The 27,978-nt window shown below is 39.1% G+C and overlaps 1 protein-coding gene and 1 pseudogene across 1 annotated transcript in view; one reads left to right on the top strand and one right to left on the bottom strand.

Annotated features, from left to right (window-relative positions):
• The window catches only part of LOC102876675 (protein FAM98B-like), a 60,384-nt gene extending 56,222 nt beyond the window's left edge, over nucleotides 1-4,162 (bottom strand). Inside the window, exon 1 of the mRNA XM_006883228.1 lies at nucleotides 4,092-4,162. Coding sequence (XP_006883290.1) covers nucleotides 4,092-4,162 — 71 coding nt within the window. The remainder of the gene's footprint in view (nucleotides 1-4,091) is intronic.
• A 57-nt stretch (nucleotides 4,163-4,219) lies between these two features.
• The window catches only part of LOC102877069, a 76,694-nt pseudogene continuing 52,935 nt past the window's right edge, over nucleotides 4,220-27,978 (top strand).

Here is a 27,978-nt window from a genome sequence, read left to right on the forward strand (position 1 = left end):
CAACTCAGGGCTTAAATTTGTTTTTTAGTTCCTTCAGCTTTAGAAATGACAAGTGAGTTCGTCCTTTTGATATTCTATCTCCAGCTCCTTGTACATTTCATTATAATACTTTGCTTTGTCTTCTCGTGATGCCTTTGAAATCTTTTGTTCAGCTCCTTAACTTCTTGATGTTTTCCCTTTGGCTTCTCTGCACTATAGTACGATATTCAATGTCTCTTCTGACATCCATCTTGGTCTTTTCTTTCTCCTGTCTTTGCAGTGATTTTTTTGCACTCTTCATGAATGATATTCCTGATATTCTCCCATAGTTCATCTGGTCTTCGCCCATTAGATGAGCCTTCACTCAAGGCTTCAAACCTGTTCCTGAAATGGTCTTTACATTCTGGTGCAACAGACTTAAGGTCAAACTTTGGTTCTTGTGTATTTGCTTTTACTTTCTTTAGCTTCCCTTTCAACTTGCATATGAGTAGTTAACGGTCTGTTCCACCAGCTGCACCTGGCCTAGTTTTCACAGCTGATATTGAGCTTTTCCAATAATTTCTTTCAGAGATGTAGTCAATCTGATTGCTGTGTAGATCATCAGGTGAGGTCCATATGTGTATTTGAAGTTTATGTTTCTGACAAAAGGTGTTTGCAATTGAATAGGACATTGAATGTATAAAATTCTATTATTCTGTCTCTAGCCTCATTTCTATCACCAAGTTAATACTTTCTGCCTACTAATATTTCTACTTTATTCCCAATTTTTGCATTCCAATCAGTTATAAGTATCTTGGCTGCATGTTCTATCAATTTCCAACTACAAAAGTTGGTAGAAGCGGGGGAGCTCTGGTGGCCTAGTGGCAAGAAGCTGCACTGCAATCCCAGAGGAACACGGTTCGAATCCACCAGATGCTCTGCCGGAGAAGGAGGCGCAATATCCTCCTGTACCAGTCAGATCTGATTTGATGGTACACGCACACAAAATAATAAAAAAAAAAAAAAGTTGGTAGAAGCCATCTATTTCCTCTTCTTTGGCCCTGGTTGTCAGTGCATTTTTAATGATAATGGTATTAACAGGTCTTTCTTTTATGTGTACGAATATTATCCTGTCACTCACATTGTATTTCAAGATGGATCTAGAAATAGTCTTTTTAACTATGAAAGTGACTCCATTTTTTCTCACTTTTCATCTCCAGTGTAGTAGACCATATGATTATCTGATTCAAAATGTCTCATGCCAACCCATTTCATTTTGCCAATACCTAGTATGTCAATATTTATGAATTCCATTTCTTCCTTTAACAATCTCCAATTTTCTTACATTCATACTTATCACATTCCATGTTCCAATCAGTAGTGTCTGTCTGCAACAGTTCCTCCTTCTCTGTGATACCCAGTGAGAAGGTTCTGCCTCTTGTGCCATATCTGCTAGTCTAATCTAAACGTGCTCCAATGTACACAGGGCTTTGTGAGCCTGTTATTTCGGGAGTGGATGGCCAATCCTGCCACCGAGTTTGTCATAATTTGGTTGCTCGACTTTTAAGCAATATTTGACAGACAAGAATTTTTCCCAAAAAAGCAAATGAGAGCACTTTCTCATTATTCAGGTACTAGACCAAGTTTTGGTCCCACTCACCACCCCCACCTCTGCTGGTCAAGGAACTGCCACTGAACCATCTCACAGAGAAGAGTGCTGAGGATCATGGCTGCCTCAGTCCGCAGACCCACAACATTAGAAAAAAAAACCAAAAACACCAAAAAACAAAACAACCCATTGCTTACCTTAGTGCCCCTTGTCTCACGCCACTTCTGAGACAAAGGAGGACAAAAGACTTAAGGAGAGAAGACCTCAGCAAGAGAACTTCCCACCCACACTGCACAGGAGCATCAACATCACAGGGGAGTGGAGAGGTAGTGGGAGGATAGAGGTAGGTAAAGACCTAAGCTGTCAACCCAGGACTGGCTAGGGGCAGGGGGTGTGAAGTGCTAGAGGGGCAAAAGGAGGGAGTTCAGCAGCTGGAATATCACCATAGAATTCAAATGTCATAACTGCGAGAGAAAAAAACAACAAACAAATCGAATGTGTCAAAACTGATTTATTTTTCCATACTGAGTAGCCTGAAACCAATAATCCTTGTTGAAAATCAAAATTATAGACAATGTCATTTCCCAAAATATCTGCATGTTTAAAAAAAAATATCAAGAAAGGTTAAAGGACTCTCCATTTCTTATATACAAAATGTCACCATTCTTATTTAGAATATTTGGGAGTTCACTGGGACCTAAATACTTTTACAAGGGATTGATTACATACTAAAGTGAAAATTCTCAAGGCATTCTTCCAGTAAAGCTGTCCCCTAAATAATGACTGCCACTATTCTGTGACAAGCAGTTACTCAGAACCAGCTAAATGCAAAGCTCTGTAGCACTGGGTCACTGCAAAGCAGGTAGTAGAATGAAGCAGATGGAACAGAACTAGTTTTTAAAAACCCAAGAGCTTTTCAAGCTTCACAAACGGAAAAGAACTCACTGTCACGAAGTCTGATCTGACTCAAGTTTACCCTCCTGCAAGTTTTCAGAAGCTGTAAATAACATATGAGAAGAAAGTGCTCACCTTCTTCTTTTCCACAGAGCAGTTAGTGGATCTGAACTACCTGCCTTGGGTTAGCAGCACAACTCCTTGGCAAGGAGGCCAACAGAACATAATAAATAGCTCTGCAAAATTCCAGTGTGGTATAATGCAAGCAATTGTCTCCAAGATGATGTCTCCAAGATCTCAACTGATGTCTGCTTTTAGGCAAATCAGCTTCCTGGCCCTGAGAACCTTTCTTCAGTCACTCAGTTACTACTTACTGTGTCATGCACACTTCTGAGTGTTGCTGGAACTTTACCAGTGAACAAGGTGGGCAAGGGACCTGTCTTGTCAGAGCTTACTTTGCTGAGGAAGGAAGACTAAGGAATTAAGAGAGAGGTGGGTTTAAGATATAATTTTTAGTTGTTGGTCAAATAAACTCCAACTCTTAGCAAGAGGATCCATGTACAACAAACAGATCCTGGGCCATCCTCATAATCATCTCTGGGCTTAAACCCACTGTTATTGACAGGTGTCAATCTATCTCATTGAAAGTCTTCCCCTTTGCTGACACTCCACTTTTCCAGACATGATGTCTGTTTTCCAAGGACATGCCCTTATTATGCCCTAATAACATGCCCTTATTATGTGAGAGGAAATCCCACCATCTTTGTCTCAGAGACAATAAACAAACAATTAAGGAGCAAAATAATTTTGTAACCCGGGGCAATGGCTAAAAAGAAAAACAAGATAGTCTTGGGGTGGTATGTTGCATATTCATTCTTATACGTGAAATTACTAACACGATGACAATTTTCCTTAAAAGGCTCACTGCATTTACCACCTTGAAGCATAAACACCAGTTGGCTCTTTGTAATTCCCTCGAGTATGTACCAGTAATCTGAAAACTGTGGGTTTGTGGTTGGTTTTTGCTGTCCTCTGCCCGCCACGCATATCGGCACTAATGAATACATATTAGCACCCATGTTACTATGCGATTAACGAATTGATGAAATGCTTAAATGAATGGACTTACACTTATCTAAAGCACTTTCTTTGACTTGGGACATAGAAAAGTCATTGCCAAGCACTAAATCAGCCACAAGTTGTACACTGTGGGGGACAACGGCCTCTAGCCGCAATCCAGGTTCCCTTCCCCCCGCCCCCCCATGCCTCGGGCGCAACAACTACGTCAACGTAAATACCAGCCGAGGGCCAGGGACCCGATCGCCCCAAGACCGTGCTAGGCTAAACGATTCGCGCCCTTCCTGGGATCCTGGCTGCAGAGTTTCCATGCAAACCGTTTGGAAGAGGGGGCCACGCGCCCCAGCTCTTTCATCCCGCTCCACCCTCTCCAAACGCATTTTTCTCCCGCCTCCCGCTTAACTCCGTCAGCGCCGGAAAAACCAAGCAAGGAAGGAGGCCTCCATCTGGCCGCTCAGGCCCAGCGGAGGACTACGGGGAATAGACTGCAACCGTCAAGCGGGAGGAAGGCTGACTTTTTCAAGGGGGAAATGAAAGCTTCTAGAACACTCACCCCAGCGCCTCTAACGTGTCCAGTACGTCCCCCTCCATCGTAGGTTCGGGAACTGGCTCCGGCCCTCTCATGGTCCCTCGGACCCGATCTGTTCAGCACTCAAAGAAGCCCGCCGGAAACTAGCGTCAATGCGCAAGGTTCCGGTGTCTCGTCCCAGAATGCCTAATGATTTCCCGCCAGGAGGCAACCAGTGCTTGGTAATGCTTAAAAGCTCTTCATGCAACCTCAGTAACTGTTTCTATACTATAAATAATACTAATAAAAGGACCCCTTCGTGTTGGGTCATATCCATATGTAGAAGTCAGTCTTACCAAATACCAAATACTGTTTCTGATTTCTCAATCATTAGATTCTAAACCTTTTTATAACAAAATGTCTTGAGACATCATTTTAACTTTCTGGACCTCCAGTTAGCCACCCTGAACACTTAATATTTTTATTAGACTTTGAGTGAAAGTTACACTCAGTCATTCATGCACGTTTTGTTCTAGAACATTAATTTCTACAGCCACCATGGAATCTCATTTTGTGCTGCAATTCCAAAAGGCGCAGGGTTCAAATCCACCAGCTGCTCCACGGGAGAAGGATGGGCAGTCTCCTCCCATGCAATTTACTATCTCTGAAAAGCACTGGGCTGTCAGCTCTGGCTCCGTTCAGACCTGATAGCAAACAACAACGTATCTCTCCGTCTTCTCTTTCTTTAATTATACTGAGCTAATGATTCCCTTTGGTGTGTGGCCTTGTCCTTCACCATCTTAACGTGACTCTATTATCTATTTAATGATTTTTACTCCCTTGTCTCTCCTTATTCTTTAGCTATCCCGGAATGATTCTATGTGTAAAACTTTTCTTCGTTTTTTATTACAGTGCTCTTATATTTGTCCTTTTGTGACAAATATAAGATTTATTTCATCCAGTGTAATTCCCCCTAGATTCGTCCATATTTCTAGGATCTTTATAATTTGTGGTACATATGCATAGTACTATATCACAATAGTGTGATGTACTACTTTCTTTCCATCTCTTTGTTATTGAAAATAATGATATGAATATCATCACATCATTCATGTATAGAAGATACCAGCTGATCTTACAGTGGGTTTTCAGAGGCTTCCAGTCACAAAAGAGATTGCCCATCTTTATCCCTCACAGGGGCTGGTGGATTTGAGCCACCTTTTCTGTCTCTGTGTTAGCAGTGCAATTCCCTATAGACAATACCACTCAATAGAGCTGTGTTTTCAGTTACATTTTAGAATCTATTTATGCCATAGATTGGGGAACCTAAGTTTTCCCCATTATTTCTATGATGGTCTTTATAGTTTCAGGTCTTTGATCTATCTTTAGTTTTCGTTGATGAAGGAAGATATGATCTTATTTCAATTTTTGCAAATAGTTATCCTGTTTTGCCAACACTGTTTTGTTTTGGTTTTTTTTTAAAAAAAAATCTGTCTTTTCTCCACTTAATGGATTTCATCTTTTGTCATAGATCAGCTTTCCAAAGGCTGGATTGATTTCGAAGTTTGAAGACTCCACTGGTCTACGTATCTGTTGTTTGCCTCTACCACACTGTTCTGATTAATGTCTGGTGGCTATCTAGTAGGTATTCATATCAAGAAGTGTTATTTTTCTTCTTGTAGTTGTTGTTATTTGCTGTCAAATCTCCTGCAATTTATAGTAACCCTATGTACAACAACTCTGAACCCTGCCCTATACTGAGCCAATTTCATTGTCTCCAACAGACTCAATCCCACTGCTCTAATCAGAGTCAATCTGTTTCATCCTAGGTCTTCTTATTTGGTGCTGTCCCTCCATGCATAATATCCTTCTCTTAGAACTGGCCCCTCCTGATCATGTGCCCGAAGTATGTGAGAAAGAGCTTCAAAATAGTTGCCTCCAGGGAGCGTCTTGGTTTTATCCTTTCTAGGGCTGACCTGTTTGTTCTCCTGGCAGTCCACGGTAATGTTCAACACTCTTCTCCAACACCATAACTCCAAGACATTGATTCTTCTTCTGTTATCCTTAGTCATTGTCCAGCTCTCTGATGCATAGCAAGTAATTAAGAAGACAGTGCCCTGGATCAGGTGCACCTTAGTCCCTAGAATGACAGCATTGCTCTTCAGTACTCTAGAGAGGTTCCTGACAGCATTGGTGACTATTTTTCCCATCTCTTTGCAGAATAATGACAGGATCTAAATTGAGATAGCTTTTATCTGTAAATTGTTCTTTATGCTATGGATATTTTTATAACATCAATTCTTCCTTTACATTTGTGTGACATATTCTTTCATTTATGTAGGTCTCTTTTGGTTTCTCACAGTAATGCGTGGTAGAAATGTAGAGTAATGTTTGGTAGAAAGGCATACACCTTTCTTGATTTTGAACCATGCTGTGTTTCCTTGCTCTGTTCTGACAACTGCCTCCTACCTAGTCCAAGTATAGGTTTCACATAAGCACAATCAAGTGTTCTGTGATTCCCACTCTTCTCAAAGTTTGTTGTGATCCACACAGTCAAAAGCCTTTACGTATTCATGGAAACACAGGTAGACATTCCTCTGGTACTGTATGGTTTCAACTAAGATCTATGTGACATTGGCTAGAATGTCCCTAGTGCCACGGCCTCTTCTAAATCCTACTTGCACATCTGGTGGTTCTTTATTGATGTACTGTTCCAATCGTATTTTTTTATACTCTTCAGTAGGATCTTGCTTACATGTGATATTAATGATATTGTTCAGTAATTTCTACACACTGTCAAATCACCTTTTTTGGGGGATGGGAATAAATATGGATTTCCTCCAGTCAGTTGGCCAGGAGGTTGTCCTCCAGATTTCTTGGCACAACCTAGTGAATACATTCATCACCCCTAAACAAGATCTACATAGTAATTGTGGTGTTGTTTTTGCGTATCATAGAGTTGGAATCACTCTATAACTGACCCTCCAAAGGGTTTAAAAGGCAGAGGATATTGCTGGTCTTTATCCTTAGATGCAGGTGGTGGACTCAAGCTGCATACATTCTACATAGTACAGTGGACTTCTTTTCCATTCCACAAAAAGTCTGTATATTAAAATAAAGTCTATAATCTCTTTCCCTACAAGCCTTAAAACTCACTTCTGCCAAATCAATTCTGACTCATCATAACTCTCCTTCATGTTTCTGAGATTGTAAATCTTTGCGAAGAGACAACTCCTCTTTCTTGATTGCAATCTATCAACAATTCTGACCTTTCATTTGAGAACCTTTTACCTTGCACCCTACACCACTAGGGTCTTCCCCACAGAGAAGATTTGTCTAATTTGATAAATATGGGAGAACCCAGTATTAACTGAAATGTATAGTAAAGAAAATAGAGATTATCTTATTTATCTCTTGAGACCTACTAAGAATTCAATCTTTACTCTTTGCAAATGACTGAAAACAAAGCATTTCCTCTGCTGAACCAAATTCTAGATTTAGGAAGAAATTGTAAGAAAGAGAGAAGGATAGTGAGTGCATGCCTTTTGGCTTACCTCAATGGGATGTACCTGAAGCTCTTATATGGTCTGTTAAAAAACTGATTGTCTACCATTGAACCTTATCTTCTTCCTGTATTTGCTCTTAATTTATTAAAATGAAGAAGGACATGCTTAAAACTCTAAAATCTTTAGTTTCCCTATCAAGATGAATACTGTTGCAGAATATTTAAGTAATATACCTTGAACATAAAATTGCAGTGCTTATTGTTACATGCCATTAATTTGACTATGTCTCATGCAGAACAGATCACCCAGGAGGCTGGGCTCTCTGAGGAGGAGTGTGACATCAGGGTTAGAGAAAGACTCATCAACATCTATGTTATGCCTGCTTGCTGAACTGAGGACAACCTGAAGCTCTTGCAGCAGAAGGTAAAGGATTGCAGTCTTCAATGTGGATTGAAGCTCAACATCAAAAAAACAAAGGTTCTCACCACTGGGTCAATTGGCAGCATCATGATAGATGGTGAAGAGATTGAGATTGTTAACAGCTTCAGTTTGCTTGACTCTACAATCAATACTGTTGGAACCAGCAGCCAGGAAATTAAAAGACAAATTGCATTGGGAAAACCTGCTGTCAGAGACCTCTCCAAGGTACTGAGGAGCAATGATGTCAGTCTGGAGACTAAGGTGCACCTGATACAGGCCATGGTCTTTGCCATTACTTGTTATGCTTCAGAGAGATGGACAATCATTAGGGGTGATAGAAGGAGAGTTGATGCTTTTGAGCTTTGGTGCTGGTGAAGAGTATTGAATATACCATGGGATGCAAGGAGAACAAACAAGTTTGTCCTGGAGAGGCTGAAGCCAGGCTGCTCCTTGAAGGCAAGGATTCTGAAGCTCTGTCTGACATACTTTGGACATGTTGCAAGAAGGGACCAGTCCATGGAGAGGGACATCATGTTTGGTAGGGTGGAGGGACAGTGCAAGAGAGGAAGACACTCAATGAGATGGATTGACTCAGTCACTGCGGTTATAGGAGAAGGTGTGTCAGAGACAATAAAGTTGGCACAGGATAGGGCAGGGTTTATGGGTCTTGTACATTGGGTCACTATGAATCGCAAGCAACTCGACAGCACATAACAACAACAACAACTTTTACACATAAACCCATATGCCTTTGTTTTTAGACTCTCAGACAGCTGGACCTTGTGTCAGTCCTGTCCCTGGGAGCTTAAAGACCAAGAGAATTTGGTTTGCAGAAATAAAGTTGTCTGAAGTTGAAGTTCAACTGCATTTTGAGCCTTTACATTTCCAAATGCTATTCTAAATTCTCTGTGCTTTTCCCCTAAACATTTAAACCATCAAAGTGGCCAATATTGCTACCACAAAATTAGATTTCAAATCCCAGGATCTTCTGATTCTGAAAAAAGTTTCAGGAAGAGAGAGATATCCTTTTTTAAAAGACAGGGAAAGCCAGCAGCAATATAGACTGTCTTTCCAGGATTTCCCAGCCTCCTTCCCATCAAAGGTCTAATACCTGGGAAAGAGAAACAAAGAAAAATCAGTAGATTTGTAGAAGATCCAGAACACATTTTATTGTTAAATGTTTTAGCTGATGCCAGTTGCCACCTCTTTAGTTTAAAACTAAAACCAAAAAAAGCTCTAAAACTTTAGAGCTTTATCTCTTCCTGTCCATCTAGACACCCAATTGTCTTGATACAATGTCATTAAATGTTTGGTTGCTCTCCAATCTGTCCTACCCAGCATTCCTAGTTAAGAAAATTTGTTTAGAGTATTTCACTAACATAGAGTAAGTCACTGGAAAGCATGATGTAGCTACAAAAAAGACAAAATGGTGTTTAGTACTGTCAACTATGGGATGTTACCTCCTTTTAACATTGCCAGAACTTCTCAAGAAAAAACAACCTTGTTCTTATGGAGGAGAGTAGATTAATTAACACACAAAGGACAAAACGAATTGCCTATACATATTTTTCTTATAACAACAACAAAAACATTAAAATAAGAGCCATTTTATGCCTCTAACTTCTTCCTCTTTTGCATGTTGAACTAATGAAAACCTTCTTAACTAATGTTACCACCCTGTCAAAGGCTTGGTGTTCAAAATGTCTTTTCTAGCCATTGATTAACTGTTTATTTTGGATGAAGTATTTATTGCATTAAGGAGATAGGATTAGTATGCATACAAGGCCCCTCATATGAAGGCTTATATGCTAGCTCCCTTTTGGGGATGCTGGCTATCCTGGGACACTAGGACACAGCATCTGGCTGCACCATGCACCAGTCTCTGCAACACTCTCCTGCACCTCGTGAATCATTCTGCTTGCAGACATGAGTCTCCGTAAGACCTTCCAGTGAACCATTCATTGAATCCAAGGGACATAGAGAAGCTCAAGAGCTGAACAAAGGAGGGATTATTGATGTTGTAAATCATGGAGTTATATAGCAGTTCAAACATTTGAGGCTCTGTTGACTCCACACGTCCTTATAACTGGTCTGCTACTAATCTTAGCAGAATGAATTTTGAATATATTTACTAAAAACTTATACCAATGATTGTTTTCTAAAACAATCACAGTGATTCAACAGTCTTAGAAAATCTCTGGAAAGACTATATCTTTAAGAATTTTTAAACATTTGTATCTTTGTATTTAATTTTATTAATTTTCATGAACATTAACACATATTTTGGCTTTCCATTCATTCATTGTTGCATTTTATCCCTGCCCACCCCTCCCCCCTATACATTTGCATTTTAAAGTATATATGTAAAATTTTACATGTACATACAATGTTGTGTTTGTAATGATTTTTGTTCTTAGGACAATGGCATATTGTTCTGTCTCCTAATTCCCTTTTCTCTTCACTGCATATGCCAAATAGCATCTCTTTTCCTCACTGCTGTAGCTCTTTGTTTATGTTCTCTCAAGACAAAGTGGAAACTGACAAAGAAAAAAAAAACTAATAGTTTCCACTAATAAGAAATTTTAGAAAGTGATAAGATGGAACCTTGTCAAAAGGCAAAACTTGGGAGACTTAGAAAATCAAGGCAATTCCATTGAGTTCTGGCTTTCACAGTTTTCACCATGTTTCCTAGCACGTAAATCAGCTAACTTCCCCTTTAAGAAATAAAGGTGAAAATATTTCAGAAATTTTGCAGGGTAGAGGGGGGTGGTGAGGAGACTCAGGAGGCAATTTACATTTTGCTGTAATCTTTCTAAATCTTCTCCTGTTGTTATTGTTGATAGTGTAGTGTACCAGCAAGTCAGAACCAATTCATGAATGAAACTTTAGTGGGTTTTCAGAGGCAGTAAATTGGACAAAAAGGAGATTGATTACCCATCTTTCTCCCGTGGAACAGGTGGTGGACTCAAACTGTGTGCCTTCAGGTCAGCTGCACAAGTTCTTACCACTAATCTACCAAAGCTCCCTATGTCTCCTCTAAGTATGTGGATATCCTTTACACACCACTTAGACATCTCATGCAAATTTTTATTTCATTTTTTAAAAATTTATTTTAATGAAAGTTTACAAAGACTTTGGATTTCCATTTATTCATTATTGCACACTTTCCTCCTTGGCCTCCCCTCCCCTCAGTTCGTTTTTCTCTCTAAAAAATTATTTCCTTGTTATACAATCCCCCCAGTCCACTCCAATATGCATCCTTTATTCTGGACTCATGTCATGACAATAATACCTAATCATATATTACTCCTAAACAGTTCTTTTATAGCTTTTCATGTTCACTGTTCCTCAAAGCCTTTATGTAAGATTTAGCAAAATCCAGAATCAAGTTTCTAAGCCTGTCAATCTTGCTATGAGGAGACAACTTCATCTTTCTCTATCAGGGTAACTGGTGGATTCAAACAGCTGAGCTTTATTGTTAGCAACCCAACTCATAACTAATTGCACTACCAGGAAGGGTGTTCATTATAACACATAGCCTCTCCTGGCTTAGTGACCTGGCTTTCTGACGCCCAGTCTAAGGCATTTAGACAAGTAGCCAAGCCATTATGTACCCCTACTTTACTACCTCAGCCAGTGATTTCCTGGCCCACAGCCCGCCACTCAGGTAATTGGGATGATCAGCCAGATTAGGAGAACTGCATGTAAGTGCCCTTCCAATTCTTTTCAATGTCCTATCTTAGTTCTGAACAATGGGTGTTTTTTCAAGTGAGTGATACAGCCTAGATTCTTAAGGATAGGAAAAGATTCTTTTGAAGAACATTAAAATTCATCAACAAAACTTGAGCTTCACAAGCTAATTCAATTTCTTCAAACAGATATTGATAAATTCATTAAAATATATAAGCCTTAAGTACATTAACTAAACACATCCCCCTCCCTCTGTGTATACATTTGGTGGATTTGTGAGTCAAGAAGATTTATGAATTTTCCTAACCCTAAGTTAGGAAAAATGTGAATTTAATTCAATTGGATCTAAAATATTTTATTTACATTTCATTGGGTAGTTCTAATCTGATTGGATTTGTAACTGGAAATTCTGTACAGGAGGCAGTTATGAGCTCAAAGTATTGCTTAGAAACAACAGAAAGCAAATACCACATGTGTTGCTTTAAATTCTGCCCAGTCAGCAGTTGTTCTTTTTATAAGTTGAGGAGAAAGTCACATAACACAAAAATAGTAATTGTAAGATGTCCAATTCATTGACATATTGTACAATTATGATGTTATGCACCATCACTTCTCTCTACTTCCAAAAAGTTCTTTATCCCAAAGAGAGCCTCCTCACTCATTAGATAGTCATTTCTTATTCCCTCTTTCCCCCAGCTCTTGGCATCCAGGAATCTGTTTTCTTTCTTTAGGAATTTACCTATTTGGGATATTTCCTCTAAATGCCTTAACTAGGCAGTCTCCGGGGTACAGAGTTCATAACTGTGCCTTTCCTCTGGGGGACAGAGTTCCTAAATATGATTCTGTAAAGTTGGAACAAATGCATATAGTTCTTATTTAACATTAGTACAAGAAAAAGGACTCCTGGTGGCATAGCAGTTAAAGAATTTGGCTGCTAACCAAAATATTAGAGAGCTCTAGTGGCTGAGTGGTAAGAAGCTGTGCTGCAATCTCAAAAGCACGTTGTTCAAATCCATCAGCTGCTAGGCAGAAGGATGGGCAATCTCTTCCAATATGATTTACAGTCTCTGAAAACCTCATGGAGGGTCAGCTATGAGCCTGCTCCAACTGACAGCTCACAACCACTATCACCATAATATCTTTGGCTTAGCCCCTCCACAGGAGCAACATGAAGCAGTCTGCTTCCATCAAGGTTTACATCTTGGAAACCCTATGGATAGTTCTACTCTGTCCTCTAGGGAGTCACTAAGAGCTAGAATCAATTAGTAAGTGACCAGTGAGTCAGGGGGGAAAAAACCCCACTCAAACCTCAATGCTTTAAAAGCTGTGGATGCAGCAAATGATTATGACGAAAAATCTGTTGTTACTAGGATTTATCAAATAAAATCATTAGTAACACATGCAAGAAGAAACTTGCTGAGGATTATTTTAAAAATAGCTGCAACAATACATTGACAGGGAACTAGCAAAAAGTTGACATGAATTCAGGAGATGCCATGGAATAAGGGGATTGCATTGCTAATGTCAGATGGATCTTGGCTGAATTCAAAGAATACTAGAATTATGTCTACTTGTGCTTTATTTACTAAACAAAGGCAATAATTGAGTGGATCATAACAAATAATGACTAACATTGAAAAAATAGGAATCTCATAACATTTAATTCTATCCATGTGATGCTTACACATAGATCAAAAAGGAGCTGTCTGAACACAACAAAGGAACATTGCGGCATAATTTAAAATCAAGAAAGATGTTTGTATCCATCCAGTTGGAATGCTGAGCATATCACTCAAGAAGCTGGACTCTATGAAGAGGAATATGGCATCAGGAGCAGAGGAAGACTCATTTAAAAGTAGAGTCATGCAGATGACATGTTTTTGCTAGCCAAAAGTGAAGAGCACTTGAAACACTTGCTGAAGAATAGCACACTATGGCCTTCATTATACATTACATCTCAACAAGAAGAAAACAAATATCCTCATCACTGGACCAACAAAGTTGAAGTTGCCAATGATCTACAATCAACACCCATGGAAAGAGTAGTCAGGAAATCAAAAGATAGTTGTACTGGGAAGATCTGGACGATTGTTGGGGACCCGTCCAATGTTCTAAGGAACAATGATGTCAGCTTAAAGACTAAGGTGCACCTGATCTGAGCATGACATTTTCAATTATTTTCTATGCATCTGAAAGTTGGACAATGAATTATTTTCCATCTGAAAGTTGGACAATGAATAAGGATGACAGAAGAATTGAGCATTTTGTATCGTGGTGTTGGAGAAAAGTACTGATTATCCTATGGATTGCCAAAAGAACAAACAAGTCTGATTGAATGAAATGTAACCAAAGTGCTCCTTAGAGACATGGTGAAATGATCTAACATACTTTGGATAATTAGGAAGAATTCTTGGGAAAGGCTATCATGCTGGGAAAGGTGGAGAATCAAAGATGGGAAAAGATGACCTTCTTTGTCAAAATGCATTGACATAGGGACTATAACAATGGGCACTAGCAAATCAGAGATCCTGAGGACTGTGCAGGACAGGGCAAGGGTCAGATCCATTATCTATAGAATTGGTATGAGTGGCAGTGAGCTCTATGCCATCTAACAACACCACAATTTGAGTCAATTGTCTTTAAGTAAGGGCAAATTAAAATAACAGTAAAGGATAAGTATAAGCAGTTTCTGAGATAAGTGTCCATAACCCAGTGAATGTAGTATGCAGCTTTTGGTGTTGGACGTTTTTCCTTTAGCATCATATTTTCATTTCCAGTTGTAGCATATAGAATCCTCTTCTTCTTGTTGTTATATACCACCAAGTTGGAACTAACTCATAGCTGACCCTCTGGCAAGTATTCAGAAGCTGTACATCACATGGGAAGAGATTGTTCATCTTTTTTCCATGGAGCAGCTGGTGGATTTGAAAAACCTGCCTTTGGGTCGGCAGTGCAACACTTTAACACTAAACAGATCATGATACAAAACACCATGATACAAAATACTCAGTTCTTCTGTTGTTGTTGTGTACCATCGAGTTAGAGCCAAACCATAGCTGACATTCCATAGTTGGGTTTTCAGAGGCATTTAATCCCTTGGGAGGAGATTCTCCATCCTTCCACAGAGCAGCTGGTGGCCTCAAATCACGTGCCTTCAGGATTGCAGCGCAGCTTCTTGTCACTAGGCCACCAGAGCTCCCTACCACTAAGCCATATGTTTGAAAAATATTCCACTGAACGCTGGGTGACACAGTCGTGAAAGTGCTTGGCAACAAATGGAAATTATTGGCAGTTAGAACCTACAGTGTGCTTTGAGAAAGAAAAATATAATATTCAGGTTTGTAAAGAAATAGCCTTGGGAATAATATATAGCAATTGTACTGTCTTCTAGGGTTAATGAGTCAGAATCTACTTAATGGCAATGGCCTTTTTGTTTTTCATTTTCTAGGTATATAACATTTTCTTTAGCGAGTAAAAGTATGCTTGGGTTAATTCCAGTTGATGCTTGTAATAGTGTAAGAACATTTACAAGCAACTATTTCAATATTTTGGGGTATACATCGATGAGTGGAATTTCTGAGTAGTAATTTTAAGCAGTCCTGATGCCTTATGGGTAAGGAATCGCACTTCTGATCCAGCGGTAAGTGGTCAAATCTACCAGCTGTGCTGCTGGAGAAAGGAGGGCAGTGTCCTCCAGTGTGATTTACAGTCTCTTAAAAACACCGCTGAAGGATCACCTATCAGTCAATTCTGACTCTATGACAATGAGTTTTGTGAAGGGGTTGTGGTACTAGGGATATTGTAGCTAATGTTAGATGGATCTTAGCTGAAAGCAGGTAATACCACCAGAGGAATGTATATATGTGTGTCATTGACTATGTAAAGGCGTTTGACTGTGTGGACAATAACAAACTGTGGCTGACTCTGAGAAGAATGGGAATCCCAGAACACTATATGATAGCCCTAATGTGCAACCTATACTTGGACCAGGAGGCAATCATCAGAACAGAGCAAGGAAACACTGCATGGTTCAAAATTGGGAAGGGCGTACGCCAGGGATGTGTCCTGTCTTCATACCTTTTCAACCTGTATGCAAAACAGATTATCCAGGAGGCTGGGCTTTATGAGGAGAAGAGTGGTGACAAGATTGATGGAGATTTATCAACAATCTGCATTATGCAGATGACACAATCCTGCTTGCTGAAACTGAGGAGGACCTGAAGTGTTTGCTGCAGAAGGTCAAGGGCTGCAGCCTTCAATATGGATTGAGGCTCAATGTCAAGAAGACAAAGATTCTCATCACTGGACCAATTGGCAGCATCAGGATGGATGGTGAAGATATTGAGATGTTAACAACTTTAGTCTGCTTGGCTCCACAGTCAACACTCTTGGCACCAGCAGTCAGGAAATTAAAAGACGTATTGCGATGGGAAAGTCTGCTGTTAGGGACCTCTCCAAAGTACTGAAGAGTAATGGTGTCACTCTGGAGACTAAGGTGCATCTGATACAGGCCATGATCTTTGCAATCACTTGCTATGCGTCAGAGAGTTGGATAATAACTAGGGAGGATAGAAGGAGAATTGATGCCTTTGAGCTGTGGTGCTGGAGAAGAGTATTGAGTGTACCATGGACTGCTAAGAAAACAGATTCATCCTAGAGAGGGTTAAACCGGGCTGCTTCTTAGAGGCAAGGATTTTGAGGCTTCATCTGATATACTTTGGACTGTTCTAAGGAGGGATTGGTCCTTGGAGGGGACATCATGCTTGGTAGGGTGGAGGGACAGCTCAGGAGGGGAAGGCCCTCTATGAGGTGGATTGATTCAGTGACTGGGGTAATTGGGATGGGTGTGTCAGAGACAGTGTGATTGGCACAGGATAGATCAGGGTTTAGGGCTGTTGTACATAGGGTCGCTATGAGTTGCAAGCGACTCGACGGCGCATAGCAACAACAACAGCAACAACAGTATAGTTATTCTAATGTGGAATATTTCAATGTAGTTTTGATTTGCATTTTCTTAATGGGGGCTAATTGTGGAGCTCTGGGGGCACTGCCCACAGGGAGTTATGCTGCTGACCCAAAGGCCTATCCGCTCTAGCAACTTGACTGCCTCTCAGTTTTGAGGAAGAAAGATGAATCATCTCCCATGTGATTTACAATCTCAGAGAACAAATGGAGGGTCAGTTACAAGTCAGTTCTGGCTCTTACAGCAATGAGTTTTGAATTTGAATGACTAATGATATTGAGCATACTTTTCATGTGTTTGTCTTGAAGTCCTTTTTAGAAACAAACATGCTGTGTACTTGTGAGAACAAAGTGAAACTTCTGATTGCAAAGACATCATTAAGAAGATTGTGTTCTTGTAAGTTTAATCAGCTTGGACAAACACTTCCTTTTCTATTTCTAGAATATGGCAAAAGGGACAGGCTTTTGCCTAAGTGTAGGAAAGTATATAGTGGATTCCTTCAACGGAAATTGTCATAACATTCAGATTTTGTCCTGGTTGCTGTTAAGTGTTTTCTAGTCAGCTACAATTTATACGAACTCCACAAACAGATGTGAACTTCGCCCTCTCCTGCACCAGCCTCAAGATCTAGGATTTGAGATAATTGTTATAGTCTCTCTGTCAGTACATCAGGTCGTCTTCTCTGTCTTTGTTTCTCCACCTTTGCCAACATGATGATATCCTTTTCCAGGGATTAGCCCCTCCTGACAAAATGCCCAAATTACTTGAGACCACTTCACCACCCATGTCTCTACGGAGCACTTTGAATGCACTTCCTCTCAGACAGACGTGTTTGTTCTTTTGGCAATCCATCAGATAGTCAGTGCTTTTCTCCAACACCACAATTCAAATCATCAATTTTTTGGTCATTCTTATTCATTGTCCAACTTGCAGATGCTTAGGAAATAATTGAAAATGTCATTATTTGGATCAGGTGTATTTTATTATTTTTTTGTTTTTGTACTAGCTTATTTACCCAATTTGAATACATTGTTTTGCAGAACAGATTCTTCTGTAAACCAACGTCATTGATTTTTAGAACATTGGAGAGGTCTTTGACTGCAGATCTTTCTAAAACAACATGTCTTTTCATCTCGTAACTGATGTTTCCACGGATGTAGTTTCCAGATCCAAGTAAGATTAAATCATTGGGAATGTCAATCTTTCCCCCATCTATCATGATGAAGGCCAATGGTGAGGATTTTTGTTTTATTGATATTGAGATATCATTTATAAAGAAAGCTATAGTCTTTGATCTTAAGCAATAAGTGTCTCAAATGTCCTTCAATTTCAGCAAGCCAAATTGAACCATCTACATAACTCAGATTCTTTCTTTTTTATTGGTTTGCATACAATCATTCATATATATTGTGTTTCATTCATGAACATTGTGTTTTATACAATCATTTGTATATATATATATATTTATGTATTTATATAATCATTTATATATTTATGTTTTACATAATCATTGATCTATGCCTGTTATCTTTTCAGGTTCTCATTGAATCTTTCCTATTCACCCCATTTTGTCTACTGACCTCTGTTACCCTAGTGCTTTTCTTCCTTCCTCTTTCTCTGTCCTTTCTTTCCCCTTTCCCTTTTGAATATATACACATACCTTGTTCAGTTTTCCTCCTATTTTCAAAATTGTGGTCTTAATGCAGTTTTTATCTTTATGTGACTTTATTTCACTCAGCAAGACGCTCTCTAGAGTTTCATATGTTATAAAGTATTTTACAAAATTTCTATTGCTGCATAGTATTCCATTGTGCAAATGTAACACAATTTCTCAATCCATTCATTTGTTTGTAGGCATATGGGTGATTTCAATTTTCTTGCTATTGTGAATAATACTGCTGTGGACATAGGGGTACATATCTCCATTCATGCCTCAGTTCTGAATTCCTTGGGATATGTTCCTAGTAGTGGAATAGATAAATCATATAGTATTTCTACGTTCAGCTTTTTGAGAAAATGCCAAACTACCTTCCGTAGCAGTTGAGCCATTTTTACTATTCTACCAGCAGTGCGTAAGAGTTCTAATCTCTCCATATCCACCTCCTTTCCAATATTTATTGTTTGCTATGGCCAATTTTTCATCTATATTTGTTCCCATTCCAAAGAAAGGTGACCCAACTGAGTGTGGAAACTACAGAACAGTGTCATTGATTTCACATGCAAGCAAGATTCTACTGAAGATTATCCAAAAACGATTAGAACAGCACATCAGCAGAGAATTGCCGGAAGTCCAGGCTGGGTTTAGAAGGGGTCGTGGTACTAGGGATATTGTAGCTGATGTATCTGTGTTTCATTGATTATGCAAAGGCATTTGACTGTGTGAATCATAACAAACTGTGGCTGACTCTGAGAAGAATGGGTATCCCAGAACATTTAATTGTGCTAATGCGAAACTTATACTCGGACCAAGAGGCAGTAGTCAGAACGGAGCAGGGTGACACTGCATGGTTCAAAATTGGGAAGGGTGTACGCCAGGGATGCATCCTGTCTCCATACCTTTTCAACATGTGTGCAGAGCAGATTATCCGAGAAGCTGGGCTCTATGAGGAGAATTGTGGCATCAGGGTTGGTGGAAGATCTATTAACAATCTGCGTTATGCAGATGACACAACCCTGCTTGCTGAAACTGAGGAGGACCTCATGCGCTTGCTGCGAAGGGTCAAGGACTGCAGCCTTCAGTATGGACTGAGGCTCAATGTCAAGAAGACAAAGATTCTCACCACTGGACCAATTGGCAGCGTCAGGATGGATGACGAAGAAATTGCGAGTGTTCACAGCTTCAGTTTGCTCGGCTCCACAATCAACACTCTTGGCACCAGCAGCCAGGAAATCAAAAAACAAATCGCGATGGGAAAGTCTGCTGTTAGGGACCTCTCTAAAGTACTCAAGAGCAACGGTGTCTCTCTGGAGACTAAGGTGCGCCTGATACAGGCCATGGTATTTGCAATCGCTTGTTATGCATCAGAGAGTTGGACAATGACTAGAGAGGACAGAAGGAGAGTTGATGCCTTTGAGCTGTGGTGCTGGAGAAGAGTACTGAATGTACCATGGACTGCCAGGAAAACAAACAGATTCCTCTTGGAGAGGATTAAACCAAGCAACTCCTTGGAGGCAAGGATTCTGGGGCTTCGTCTGACATACTTTGGACATGTTGCCAGGAGGGACGGGTCCTTGGAGAGGGACATCATGCTTAGGAGGGTGGAGGGACGGCGCAGGAGGGGAAGACCCTCTATAAAATGGATTGATTCTGTGACTGGGGTAATGGGATGGGTGTGTCAGAAGCAGTGCAGTTGGCGCAGGACAGAGCAGGGTTTAGGGCTGTTGTGCATAGGGTCGCTATGAGTCGCAAACGACTCGACAGCACATAACAACAACAACAATGGCAAATTAGCAGCATCGTGATCAATGGTGAAGAGATTGAGATCGTAAACAGCTTTAGTTTGCTTGGTTCTACAATCAACACTCTTGTCACCAGCAGCCAGGAAATTAAAAGACAAATTGCATTGGTAAAGTCTGCTGTCAGAGACCTCACCAAAGTACTGAAGAGAAATTATGTCAGTCAGGAGACTAAGGTCTACCTGATCCAAGCCATAGTCTTTGCAATCACTTGCTATGCATCAGAGAGCTGGACAATGACTAAGGATGATAGAACGAGAATTAATGCCTTTGAGCTATGGTGTTGGAGAATGGTATTGAATATGTCATGGATTGCTAAGAGAACAGGTTCATCCTAGAGAGGATTGAATCAGGCTGCTCCTTGGAGGCAAGGATTCTGAAGCTTTGTCTGACATACTTTGGACATGTTGCAAGGATGGGCCAGTCCTTGGAGAGGGACATCATGCTTGGAAGGGTAGAAGGACAGCACAGGAGAGGAAGACCCTGGATGAGATGGACTGATTTAGTGACTGGAGTAATGGAGGTCAGTGTATCAGAGACAATAAGATTGGCACAGGATAGGGAAGGGTTTAGGCTTATCGCACATAGGGTCGCTATGAGTCGTGGTTGACTCAACAGCACATAACAACAACAACAATGTTGTTTAAATGCTACTGCTCCTGGGATGAAATTGTAGCTCATTGTTGTTTTGATTTGCATCTTTCTGATTTCTAGTGATTTTAAACACTTATTTATGTGTGTGTTAGTCATCTAAATGTCTTCCTTGGTAAAGAGTTATTTCATGGGTTTTGGCCATTTTTTAAACAGGTTGTCAGGGTTTTTTTCTTGTGGCGGCCCTGTTATTGTCAGATGCCATCAAGAAGAGTATGACGCATAGATACCCTATGAACAACAGAACTGAATCTTGTCCTATGTTGTGCCATCCTCATCATCTCTTGAACTTGTTACTGCAAGCACCATGTGACTGAGGATTTCTTCTCTTTCACTGACTCTCCAGCTTTCCAAGCATGATGTCCCTTTCCAAGGAATAGTCTCTCCTACCAGCACGTCCAAAATATGAGAGAGGAAACTTTGCCATCCTTGCCTCCAAGGAGCTCTTAATGCATCTTCTCCAAGACATATCTGTTTGTGTTATTTTGGGGGTCTTTTTTGGTAATCCATAGGATATTCAGTGCTCTTCTCTAACACCATAACTCAAAGGCATCAATTTTTCTTCTGCCATATTTATTCTTCTCTCAGATGCATAGCAAGTGAGCGGAAAAGATCATAGCCTGGATCAGGTGCACCTTAGTCTACAAACTGACATCATTGCTCTTCAGAATTTTAGAGAGGATCCTGACAACAGACTTGCCAAATAATATGTCTCCTGACCTCCTAACAGGTACCAAGGCGTTTGACTGTGGATCAAGGTAAGATGAAATCACTGATGGTTTCTGTCTTTCCTCCATCTGTCATGATGTTGCATATTGACCCAAGGGGTGAGGATCTTTGTTTTCTTGGTTTTGAGATATAATCCATATTGAAGGCTGTAGTCCTTGATTTTCTCCAGCAATCACTTCAGTTCCTGCTCACTTCCAGCAAGCAAGATTGTGTCATCTGCATAATGCATGTTGTTGATGAGTTTTGGGGGTTTTCTTTCTGATCCTGATGCCACATTCCTCTTCAGAGAGTCAAGCTTTACAAAGAAAAGTGAAGTGGAAGTCCTGCAGTATTCTATAAACTTTAGTTATGAGACCCTTGTCTAAAATGTCACTGTTGAATGAGTTATGAGACCCTTGTCTAAAATGTCATTGTTGGATGATTTTTCCCAATGTGCTTTCTTTTAAACTTTTTTTAAAAAAATTTATTCTTTTTCTGTGTGTACCGTCAAATGAGATCTGACTAGTACAGGAGGAGATTGTCCCACCTTCCCGGGCAGAGCACCTGGTGGATTCGAACCATGCGCCTCTGGAATTGTAGTTGTAGCTTCCTGCTACTAAGCCAACAGAGCTCCCCTCTTTTAAACTTTTTAAAGAAGGTTTTTAACGCATACAGGGAAGTGATTTTAAGAAGGTCTCATTCGTCAATTTTATCTTCTGTGCCATTTTTGTTATGTTTGCAAGCTTATTTATATCTTAGGCTATGGCTTCTAAATTAGTTTAAAGCTTGTCTCTTAGGATCTTTATACTTTTCAAGTTTACCTCTAGGTCTCTGATTCACTTTGAGTTGTTTTTTGTGTATGACGTAAGATGTGGAGCCTGCTTCAGTTTTCTTCTGGCAGGCATCCAGTTTTACTAGCACCATTTGTTAAAGTGACTGCGTTCCCCATTTAATGGGTTTTGTTTTCTTGTCAAATAACAGTTTGCTGTAGGTAGATGGGTTAGTTTCTGAGTTCTTGGTTTTATTCCATTAATCTATCTACGTATCTGTTGTTGAACCAATACCATGTTGTTTTGATTATTACAGCTATGTAGTAGGTTTTGAGATCAGAATTTGAGATTCCTTCTACTTCATTTTTGTTTTTAAGAAGAGCTTTGCTTATTCTGGGTCTCTGTTTTCCAAATGAAACTGGGCATTGCCTTTTCTGTCTTCTTGAAAAATAAATTTGGCATCTATATTGATATTGCACTAAATTTGTAGATTGCCTTTGGTAGGAATGTCATTTTGACAATGTTGAGTCTTCCTATCCATGAACAGGGAATAATTTTTTATTTAGATAGGTCTCCCCCTCCCTTCTTTTTTATTGTCATTTTAACAGAAGTTTACAGAAAAGTTGGATTTTCATTTATTCATTGTTGCACATTTCCCCCGCTACCCAGTTCACTTAAAACAAAGAAATATTCATTATTGTATAATTTCTTCCCTCCCAATCCACATTGTTATAAACCTCTTATTCTGGATTATTGTCATACAGATAATACCTAATCATACCTTCCTTTTAAACAGTTCTTTCCTTCATCTGATCCAATGCATTGTGCATTATTTGATAATTAATTTTAAATGAATAAATGTTGCATGTGAAATTTCGTTTTAGGTGTTTCCTGATAATAGTGACTTAAACTTGTCAAATACAATTTTCCTTTACAAATTCTTATTTTTAAAAGAGAATTGATAAAATTGCTTGTTATTTTCTTATATATTGGATTTTTCACACTCCTTTTTAAGTAATATAGCAACAAAATATATATTAAAGCAAATAGGTGACTAAATGTTTTATTATTACTTATTGCTGAAAATCATGATTATGTGGCTTATTAAGCGGAGCTACAGTCTATACAGACAGGATACAATTCTTCAGCCAGAACCACCTCTCAAGCATGTTTGTCCCCTCTGACCTTCAACCTCACTGAATGCCTGTTGGTCCTGGGCCAATAATACAAAATTTTGGTACTTTAAATTAGGGTATCTATTTTCCCCTCATCCTTCCACCGTTAGGCCTAGCCAAACACTCTTAGTTAGGTCACTTACTGTTTCTTGTGATAGAATTTTGTTATTTCCCTTCTATTGATCTTTTGTGTCTCTATTATTGTGGGTATATGCTATTGAGTTGGAACCAATTCATAGCTGACCTTCCCGTGGATTTTCAGAGGCAGTTAATCACACAAGAGGAGACTGCCCATCCTTCTTCCATGGAACAGCTAGTAGATAGGTTTATTTCTAAGCATTTCATCTTGTGGCTGGCTGACATAATTTATATAACATTCCTAGTTTCCTTTTCCATGCTTCTTTTTTGCTGTAGAAAAAGCCAATTAATTTTTGTTTGTTGATCTTTTAATCTGCTTCTCTACTTGTCTACTAGGTATAACGGGTTTTGTGGTGTTGTTTTATTTCCCCCCTTAGTCTTTGGGTTTTTCTGTGTGCACAAAAATGCCATCTATATATAGTGACAGTTTTGCCAACTTTTCTCCCAATTTGTATGAGTCTTATTTTCTTCTCTTGCTTTATTGACTTAGCCTGAACTTCCAACACAATATTGAATAGGAGTGGTGAGGTAGTCATCCTTGCCTGGTCGCTGTTCACCATGGGAATACCTTTAGTCTTTCTCCATTGACAACGATATTGGCTCTTGATTTTTTGTTTATACTTTTTACTATGTTAAGGAAACTCCCTTCTGTTTCTGTTTTGCTGTGTTTTAAATCAGGAAGAGGTGTTGAGTTTTGTTGAAAGCCTATTCTACATCAATTGATAGGATCATGTGTTTCTTGTTCTGCATTCTGTTAATGTGATGAGTTACATTGCTTTTCTTATGTTGAAACATCCTGCATTCTTGTTATGAATCCACTTGGCCATGATGAATTATTTTTTAATATACTGTTGAATCCTACTGTCCAGATTTTGTTAAGGATTTTTTTTCTTGGAGAAGGACATCATGCGCAGGAGACGAAGGCCCTCTATGAGGTGGATTGATTCAGTGACTGGGATAATTGGGATGGGAGTGTCAGAGACAGTGCGATTGGCACAGGACAGAGCAGAGTTTAGGGCTGTTGTACATCGCTATGACTCACAAGCGACTCAACGGCACATAACCACAAACAACAACATGTTCATAAGAGATACTGGTCTATAATTTTCTTTTTTTGTGATTTTTTTGCCTGGTTTTGGCTTCATAGAATGACTGTGGAAGTGTTCCTTTATTTTTCTACTTTTAAAATAATTTAAGTAGAATTGGTGGTAGCTCATCTCTGAATGTTTGGTAGAATTCATCCATGAAGTCACCTGGGCCAGGACTTTTTCTTGGGGGTGGAGGGACAAGGATTGTCTTTTTATGACCTGCTTAATTTCTTATTTTGTAATGAGTCTGTTCAAGTATTCCTCTTCTGCCTGTGTCAATTTGTAGGCTTTTTTTGGTTTCTAGGAATTTGTGCATTTCCTGCCGGTTTTAAAATTTATCAGAGTTTTCATAATATTCCACTGTTATCAATTTAATTTCAGCTGGTTCTGTTGTGATGCCACCTCTTTCATTCCTTATTCAAATAATTTGTGCCTTTTCGTTTGTTAAGTTTGTCAATGGTTTGCCTATTAACTCTTTTGAAGAACCACATCCTGGTCTTGTTGATGGTTTCAATTGTTGTTTGGTTTTCTATTCCATTGATTTCAACCCTTACCTGTCATTTCTTTTCCCCTAGAAGAGGCTGTGGGATGAGCTTGTCCTTGTTCCTTATGCTGGATGTGTTAAGTAGTTAATTTTGTTCCCTATTATGCAGCTTTCCCACCAGGTGCGTAGGTACTGTACTGAATAACACAGATTTTTGATGAGTCTTCTTTCAATCTTAATGCTCTATTGTTCTTCATATAGTACAGCTTCTCAAATGGCTTATTCAGCACATAGATTTAGTTGGCATGGAGAAAGGATACGATCTTAATACACAGCTTTCCTGATTTTAAATCATGCAGTGTTCCTTTGTTCTGTTTGGATAACTTCTTGATGGAATCTTATCGGTTTCACATGAGTACAATTAAGAATAAAAATTAGGTTTCCTACTCTTCTCAATATTACCCATAATAATTCCTTATGAGCCACACAAATAGATTTTTATAGTAAATAAAACACAAGTAGATATCTTCCTGGTACTCAGTTTTTAACCAAGATCCGTCTGACATTAGCAATGTCACACCATGATTTTTTTTTTTAACATTTATACTTTTAATTTTTCTATTTTAATAAAAATAATGAACATTTACAGAGATCTTGGCTTTTCATTCATTCATTATTGCACTTTTCTTCCTGCCCAGCCCTCCCCACAAGCCTATCCCCCCAGTTTGGTCCTCTCTTAGAAAAGTAAAATTCTTTCTTTGGTATACAATCCTCCCGCACCCCTCCTACCACCCCAAGTATACTCCACTATATAACCTTAATTGTGGACTCTTGTGATTACTATTTTGAATGTCATTTCATGACATCTTTTGAATGCAGCTTGAATTTCTGGCAGTACCCTGTTGATTTACTGTTCCAGTTGTTTTTTTTATAATCTTCAGCCAGATTTGGCTTGCATGTGATATCAGTGATATTGTCTGATAACTCCCATGTTCTGTTGGATCATATTTTGGGGGAATAGGAACAAATATATATATATCTCTTCCTCTCAGTTGGTCAGGCAGCTGTCTTCCAGATTTCCTGGCATAAACTAGTCAGCACATACAGGGCTCTTTTTGTGTGCTGAAACATTTTGGTTATTATTCAATAAATTGCTGGGGTCTTATTTTTCGTTAATGCATTTGTAACATCTTGAGATTTTTTTCCCTTCATTACCATTGGTTCTTGATCATATGCATCGTTCTGAAATTATTCCATGTGGAACAATGCTTTTTGGCACAGTGACTGCATTTCTTTGGTTGCTTCCATCTTCTTTGGATGCTTCCTGCCACATTCAAGAATTTGCCCATAAAATCCTTCAGTATTGCAATTCTAGACTTGAATTTGTTCTTCAATTCTTTCTGCTTGAAAAATGCCAAGTATGTTCTTCCCTTTTGGTTTTCAAACTCCAGCTTACTGCACATTTTGTTACTATGCTTTGCCTTCTTGAGTCGCCCTATGAAACCTTCTATTCATCTCTTTTACTTCAGCATTTCTACCCATTGCCCATGTTCTAGTGTAATTTTCAGTCTCTTCTGGCACTCATTTTGGTCTTGTCTTCCTTCTTTGGTCTTTGTAATGATCTTTTGCTTTCTTCATGAATGGTACCTTTGTGTCGTCTCACAAAGCATCTAGTCTTTGATCATTAGTATTCAATATACCAAGTCTAGCATTCACCACATATTGAATAAAAACCATTAAGTTGTGTTAACAACTGAAAATTATATTAGAATTTAGTGCATGTTAAGACAGTCCTTAGTTTACAAATATATGGTCTAGATAAGTCCTATTTGCCCTTTAATTTTATGTAAATTTCTTCTCACTTTTAAGTGATTAAGCCAGCTCCTACCAAAAAATCCAACGCATTGCCCTTGAGTACACTAGATTGGCAGTTCAACACCTAATGAACAGTATCACCAGAGGTCTTCCCACTACTTGCAACAAATTATGCAACACAGTCACCTTCACATACACAGTTTTTAACTTTTTTAAAAATTATTTGTCCCTTCATGCACTGTTTCCTCCCTCTCCCTCCCCTTTCTCTCAGTTCCCCTTGTAAGACTAATTGTCATACACAATGCCTTCTAATCATCCATTCTCACTTTTAACTTACTAAAGCTACATAAGAACTTTGCACATGTTCTAATTTAACTACAGATTCTTGGAGATAGGAGCAAAGATCATTTGTAAGGTGAGAACTATCTTTATACTAATCAAGCTCTCAGACAAAAACCTGAGTCATTTTAAAGTATAACGTTAAAGTTTTACGTGATAACTAAGAAAAGTGCTATAATGCTATACCATGGACCATAAAACAAAATGAGTTTTAATTGGGAGGACCCACCGATACCTGAATTTCCCCCCTTATTGCTATTATGGTAAGTTCAAATGTTAAAAGCATCTACTTAGGAAGCTGTGCAACCTCTCTGCATGAGCAGTTTGTTTCTAGAATGTAATTTACTGGAGAGAAGAACAGCTCACACAGATAATTAGTGTCACACAGTATTTTAAGTGGATGAAACACTTGAGCTCATTAATGAAATTGCTCACAATAACAACATGGGGGAGGGGAATTGATCAATAAATTTGCCCTGTAAGTTCAAACGTACATTGTTTAGGGATCACTTGTAAATTATACATATATTTTCAATTGCTTAGAAAGTCATCTAAAGTAAAACTGTATTTTCTTAATTCTAATATGAGCTTCCATGTTTGGAAGGGTGGAGGAACAGCGCAAGAGAGGAAGGCCCTCAGTGAGATGAATTGGTTCAGTGACTGGGGTAATGTCAGAGACAATAAGGTTGGCCAACAATAGAGCAGGTTTCAGGGCTATTGTACATAGGT

This window comes from Elephantulus edwardii, unplaced genomic scaffold (genome assembly GCF_000299155.1).
Source record: "Elephantulus edwardii isolate Elephantulus edwardi_28Jun2011 unplaced genomic scaffold, EleEdw1.0 scaffold00026, whole genome shotgun sequence".
NCBI classification, from domain to species: domain Eukaryota; kingdom Metazoa; phylum Chordata; class Mammalia; order Macroscelidea; family Macroscelididae; genus Elephantulus; species Elephantulus edwardii.